The 6,724-nt window shown below is 53.4% G+C and overlaps 1 protein-coding gene across 1 annotated transcript in view; it reads right to left on the bottom strand.

The window, feature by feature from the left end:
* The window catches only part of KRT18 (keratin 18), a 24,715-nt gene extending 22,579 nt beyond the window's left edge, over positions 1–2,136 (bottom strand). The window contains exons 1-3 of the mRNA XM_012805491.2: positions 1,634–2,136; positions 793–875; positions 1–158 (exon numbers count right to left, since the gene is read on the bottom strand). Coding sequence (XP_012660945.1) covers positions 1–158; positions 793–875; positions 1,634–2,053 — 661 coding nt within the window. The 5' untranslated portion in view covers positions 2,054–2,136. The remainder of the gene's footprint in view (positions 159–792; positions 876–1,633) is intronic.
* Between the last annotated feature and the right edge of the window lie 4,588 nt (positions 2,137–6,724).

Here is a 6,724-nt window from a genome sequence, read left to right as displayed (position 1 = left end):
CCTCCTCGTGGTTCTTCTTCATGAAGAGGAGCTCCTCCTTGAGAGCCTCGATCTCTGACTCCAGCTGCAGTCGAGTGATATTGGTGTCATCAATGACCTTGCGGAGCCCATGGATGTCACTCTCCACAGATTGGCGCATGGCCAGTTCTGTCTCATACCTGTGGGAATGGAGGTGATCAGGAGCCCCTGTCTCCGATCCGGAACCTTCTCAACCCATGCCACCTCTAAAGAGCAGCCCTGTCCTCATTGTTCAGCTAGCAACCTGAGCCAGCAATCAGATGGTGGACCCCTAAGCACCATTGTTGGCACTTGGGTGGCAGTATCCATAAATTGGGTCACACACGTGAATAGTTAAATGAATAAAATGATGAACCCTCACTCTTTTTTCTTTTTGAGACGGAGCCTCAAGCTATCCCCCTGGGTAGAGTGCCATGGCATCACGCTCACAGCAACCTCCAACTCTTGGGCTCAAGCGAGTCTCCTGCCTCAGCCTCCCAAGTAGCTGGGACCACAGGCACCCGCCACAACGCCTGGCCATTTTTTGGTTGCAGCCATCATTGTTGTTTGGCGGGCCCGGGCTGGGGATTCAAACCTGCCACCTTAGGTGTATGTGGCTGGCGCCTTAGCCGCTTGAGCCACAGGCGCCGAGCCAGAACCCTCACTCTTCATCTGCCCAACCCCATTCGCACCTGAAGGAAAATCCCACTCTAGTGAGATTTCCTGACTCAGCCTGGGAAACAGACTGTTCTTAGCTCCACTGTGGCCTCCCAACCCTCCAGTTCCCAGACTTACTTGACTCTAAAGTCATCAGCAGCAAGACGGGCATTGTCAATCTGCAGAACGATGCGGGCATTGTCCACAGAATTGGCAAAGATCTGCGGGAATTATCAGAGAGGTCACTCCATGAGTGGAAAGTCAGTGATGGGTGGGTCATGTGTGTGGAAAGGCTTACCTGTCTCAGAAAAACCTTCCTGGTCCCAGGAATAGTGAGAAGCTCCCCTTGTGTACCTATCCCTTTCTACTTACATCCGCTTCACCCCCTAACTGTTTCCACCTTTTCTGGACTCTCAAATCTCAGCACTTTGCCACTCATACAGGGCCTCAGCAGGCTGATTGGCTGGCCTGTCAGGAAATGAGCAGCTATTAACAAGGCCCCTCCCTGGCATTTTTTTTCTACTGCACCTGCTCACCCCCTGCTATGGGCCCCCCACCCCCAGCATTGGCCCTTTCCACAGGTAGGCCTCTTGTTTACTCTTAGATGACTCAGCCTTAGCCACATCCGCTTAACCCTCTAACTGTCCCCACGCCACCAGAAACCATTGTCCAGGTCCTCTCTACCAGCCTGTCCTCATCTCTCTCCATGCTGTCCATTTCCTCCCCCAAAGCTCTAGTCCCTGTCCCTTTCCCATCATCTCTTGGGAAAGAGCCTTCACATGCTTGGGGTCCCTGTGGCCAGGAGTGCAGACGGAAATCCAGGGCATTCCTAACCCCTCCCCGTGGAGGAGGGGAGTGGAGGAGTCAGTGTACCCCTCGGGGTTGGTTTCTATCCTTGAGGAAAAGAAGCAAGGGAGTGTGTAACATGGCTGGGTCAAACATGGCTGGGAGTTGGGGCTCCTTTCTCCACACCTCTTACCTGAGCCCTCAGGTCCTCGATGGTCTTGAAGTAATGCGCCCAGTCTCTGACCTGGGGCCCCTTCTTCTCCAGGTGTTCACGGATTTTGCTCTCCAGCCTCCGATTGTCGGTCTCCAGGTTCCTCACTCTGTCCAGGTAGGAGGCCAGGCGGTCGTTCAGTTCTTGCATGGTCTCCTTCTCGGTCTGGATGCCCCCTATTCCCGCCAGCCCCCCGGCCATTCCTGTGGCCAGGCCCCCAGACCCCCAGCCGCCCCGGAAGCTGGTGGAGCGGGACATGGAGATCCGGGAGCCGGAGCCCCCGGCGCCTGCATAGACGCTGGCGGCGCTGCTGGCGGGCCGGACACTGTAACTGGGTCCCTGGACTGAGCCCAGGGACCGGTAATTGCTGGAGAAGGTGGTGGAACGAGTAGTAAAGGACATGATGTCAGAAGAGGAGAGGACAAAACTCGGGCGAGCTGGGGAGCACGGCGGTCTGCTACTTAAGTTATATTGCCGAGGAGGCCCCGCCCTCCCGCCACCAGAGCCGCCTCGGAAGCCCCGGCCACAGGTGGCCCGCAGCGGGAGCGCGCGCCCTGGCTCCGGTCCCCTCCGGCTTCCCGGCCTGGGCGGCCCCGCCCTGCCCCGGTGCCCTCCCACCCCCGCTAGCCTGGCCCGCCCAGCGACCCACCCACCCACCCACCGCCCCAAGGTGACTAGTGCGGAGGAGCGCAGCAGGTTTATTAAGTGTCCCTTGAGGCCGGGCTTTGGGGCAGGAGGAAATGACGTTATTGTACCCCTTTGCCCCAGGTAGAGGAAGTGCTGGCAGGTTGGAAATGTAGAGGTCCTAGTGGTGGGCCAGTACAGTGAGGTGTGAATGTCTATAGATGCCCTCTACCTCAGCCCAAATTCTCCACCTGCAGAGTCCTCGGGAAGAAAAGCTGGGAGGTGGAGAAGAGAAAGCAAATCTCAACCCGAGCCTCCAATCTGCTAGTTTACTCACACTCCATCCCCTCGGCACTTGGTTCCCGAACACTGCTGCCTGTGCACGAGTCACAAGATGCACATTCTCAAATGCACACAGGCCCATTCACTTACTGGACAGGTTCAGACTCCGGAAAACGAACCCAGTCTCTGAGCCCCTTCTTGCCTCCTTTCCCTGCCCTCAAATCCAGAGCCTCGGCCTCAGTGCAACACTTTGTGATCTGGACACGTCTGTATTTATTTAGTTATCTACTTTTTGAGACAGAGTCTCACTATGTCGCCCTGGGTAGAGTGCCATGTTGCCACAGTTCACAGCAACCTTAAACTCTTGGGCTTAAGCAATTCTCTTACCTTAGCCTCCTAAGTAGCTGGGACTACAGGTGCCCGGCTATTTTTTGTTGTAATTGTCATCGTTGTTTTAGCTGGCCTGGGCCAAGTTCGAACGTGCCACCCTCGGTGTATGTGGCTGGCACCGTAAACCACTGTACTACAGGCACCAAGCCTGGACACGTCTTTATGATAATTGTCTATCAGCCTTGCTTGCAACCTTGGGTACACAGATACTTCCAGAGCACTTACAATTCCACAAATAGTTATTGGACACCTGCTGTGTGCCAGGGTCAGTTCTAAGAGCCAGGAGAACAGCAGCGAACAAAAGAGTCCCAAATCCCTCCTTGAGATGCTAATATGTCCACAGAGCCGGGAGCCTGAGAGGACACTGGTAGCTTTGAAGCATTCTAGCTGAGACTTAGTCCTGGCTGCCAGTTTCCTTAGTCAGAAGGATGGAGGTAAGAAAACTCCCACCCCATCGCCCACCTCCCGCCCCAAACTGAATGACAATCCCTTGCTGAATGAACTGGGGGAAGCTCTGAGGTGTTGGCCCTTCAAGTCCGTCTGCACTAGCAGCTCATTTTTCTGGAAGGCCTGGTGTTATAGGTTTGACTGTGCTCTTTGGCCTGGAATGGACCTATTGATTCGTATCAAGCTGCCAGCTGAACTGAGGAGAGGGCAGACCAGAGGCAGGCCTGGAAGGGAAGAGACCTGGGAGTATTCGGGCCAGTGGACCAGGCAGGAGGGAGGCATAGCTCAGGTGCAGAGCCTGACACTGGATGGTTCTTGGCCTGCCACATTATGGTGGGGAAAGCCCCACAGTACTCAGTGGGAGCTGGCCAGCAGTATCAGGGTCTGCTGAAGGCTGGGAGGCAAATTGGATGCAAAACAACATGCAAACAGATGCCCACTGGTTTTGCACAGATGAATTCTGGGAGGTTAGAGGTTCCAGCCAGCCAAAGGGCTTTCTTATGCTTTTACCTTCATGTTCCCCCATGGATTCCAGTCATGTTGTGAAGAATTATACAACAAAGTACATTGATTAAACATGCAATGTACTGCTTTTTGCTGTTGTTACTAATTTTAAAGCCAGCCAGCTAGCCAGCCCTTGAGGAAGTCACTTAACTATGAACCTCAGTTTCTTCACTGGTTCAGAGGTTCACCACTGAACCTCTTCTTCACAGGAGAATAAAGAAGCCCATCCAGGCTATCTCCTGGGGTGGCAGTGGATGTGATGTGAGTTATTGCTCACTCATTCATTGAACAAATAATAATTACTTACTGTAGATTAAGGTTTTAACACACCCAGGAGGACAGAAGTAAGTCTAATTTTAAAGATGGTTCAAAGGATGAGAAGTATCTCCTTAAGTCACTAAAGATCCCACAGGGATTTTGAACTCTACCAGCAATCAGACCCAGACTTTGGATTTCTTATCCAAGCTCTTTCCTAGATCCTCCTCTGAGCTCTGCTCTACCTAACTGCTCAGAACCTTTGCCTGTGGAGGCACAGACTGGGGACTGGTGGTGGGGAGCTGCCAGTTGGACCTCTTTTATCATAGCAAAGTTGACGGCTGCATTCCTGACCTCTTGTAGCACTGGTGCAAATATCTACCTTAGGCTTCCAGCACCAGCCTGCCCTCTTCCCTCCACTTTCAGATTCCTCTGTGGTTCAGGGCCTTTTTTCTCAGACTGAGAGCCTCTTGGAGAGCAAGTGAGAGGGGTGTGAGGGAGGAGTGGCAGTCTCTAGATTTCCCGCACCACAGCTCTGGGGTATGGTAGGAGGTAAGGTGGAAAGGGGGAAGGGGTAATAGGTAGGCCAGCCCTGGGGGAGGGTGGCTCTGAGGGGCCCTGTGAGCCTCTCCCAGAACTAAGATGGGTTGAGTAAAGAGCTTCACGTAGGGGTAGTCCGGAAGGAGGGGAAATGGTTCTCCACCCCCAATCTGCCTTGCATTCCAGAGTCTTGCTGCAGGGGAGTGGGACCTGTGAGGCAGGTTTAATTTCTGAGTAAACTGAGATGACCCTGATAGAGGTGGGTCATCTCTGCCTGCCCCTCCACATTCTCCCAGTGGGGGCTGGGGTTGATGGCTCTGGGGAAACCAGATTGGGGAGATTAGAGGATTAGGGAGGATTTTGAGAATCTGGAGTCCTTCAGGCTCTGCTTTGACATTTAGGCTGGAAAGTTCTTGTCTGGCCCAGAGGCGGGAGCAAACAAAGTGTGAGGGGTGGGGGTCCATAGCAAAGTGGAGAGAGCTGACTCTTCAAATTCCTGTGGGTTAGAGATAGTGAGAGATCCATAGGAGGGGAGGTTTGGAGGGATTGAGGGGGTGGGGATGGCTGGAGGGAGAGGGACTGAGGGGGGCTCAGTCCTGAGGGGCTCCCCATGGCTCCCTTAGGCTACTCTCAGGGGAGGGTCTAGTCTGAGTGCCATGGGCAGGAGGAACCCAAGCCCTACTGAGTTGGGGCACAGCAGTGGGAAAAAGGGACAGGGTGGAACCCAGAGGACAAGAAGTCTGGGATGGAACAGGAATCCTCATGCCGAGCCCTGCATCTGGCATGGAGTGGGGCTCCATAAATAATTTAGGTTTAAGTAATTAACAAAAGGGTACTAGAAAAGGTCAGGAGGACCAGAAACTACAGTTGTATAGACTAAGGAGAGAGGGGAGGTAGGCCAGAGGCAGCTGTGGAGACGGGCTAAGGGGGATTGCAGCTGGGTTGGATGCAGGGCCCAGTCAGGAGTTTAGGAATCTCTCTGGAGGTCCCCATTCCCCATGTGGAAGCCCTGGCCCTGCCTGTCCAGTGTGGAGTAGGGGAGAGGTTCTGAGGGTTGAGTCAGGCATTCTCTCCCAGGGGTGAGAGGGTCAAAGAATATTTCTATATTTTTAGTACCACTTCTTCAGTTGGGTTTGTACCCAGTGAGTTATTCCCCAGGGGTAAGGGAAGAGGAAGACTCAGCACCAAGGAGCATGTGACTGCCCGGGAATCTCTAGGTATTGAAGCTCAGTGGATTCTGGGGGACTTGGCCTTTCTAGGAGCCCCCCTCAGTGGCCTGGTCCCTACTCCAGCCTCTTCTGGCAAAGCCAGTTCTCACCTACCATGACTAGCCTATTTTTTCCCTTTCAACCAAGGCTTAGGGCAGAGTGGCTAGGACTGAGTCTGTGAGAAAGAAGGTAAAATGGAAGAGTGGAGTGGCTAAGAACCTGCCTCCAGACCATCCAGTCACTCAGTTGGCTGTGTCTTCCTGGCCCGGACATGACAGATCTGCCTGCAGTGTCTGGGGGACCCATCCTGTGAGCAGCTAGAAAAGCAAATATAGGCTGTGCATGGTGGCTCATGCCTGTAATCCCAGCCCTTTGGAGGCTGAGGAGTGAGGATCACTTGAGCCCAAAGTTGGAGGTTATGGTGAGCTATGATCATAGCTGTACTCCAGCCTGGGCAAGAGAGCAAGACTCTATTTCAGAAATAAAAGAATATTGCTTTTTCTTTTCTTTTTTTGAGACAGAGCCTCAAGCTATCCCCCAGTGTAGAGTGCAATGGCATCACAGCTCACAGCAACCTCCAACTCCTGGGCTCAAGCGAGTCTCCTGCCTCAGCCTCTCAAGTAACTGGGACCACAGGTGCCCGCCACAAAGCTCGGCTATTTTTTTGTTGCAGCCGTCATTGTTGTTTGGTGGGCCGGGCTGGATTCGATCCCACCACCTTAGGTGTATGTGGCTGGCGCCTTAGCCATTTGAGCCACAGGCGCTGAACCAGAATATTGCTTTTCCAACGTCAATTTTCTTTCTTTTTTTTTTTTTTTTGAGA

Source organism: Otolemur garnettii, unplaced genomic scaffold (assembly GCF_000181295.1).
Source record: "Otolemur garnettii isolate 467f Iridium unplaced genomic scaffold, OtoGar3 scaffold00043, whole genome shotgun sequence".
NCBI lineage: Eukaryota > Metazoa > Chordata > Mammalia > Primates > Galagidae > Otolemur > Otolemur garnettii.
The sequence above is the reverse complement of the archived record's forward strand: the minus strand, read 5'-3'. Positions and strand labels throughout refer to the sequence as shown.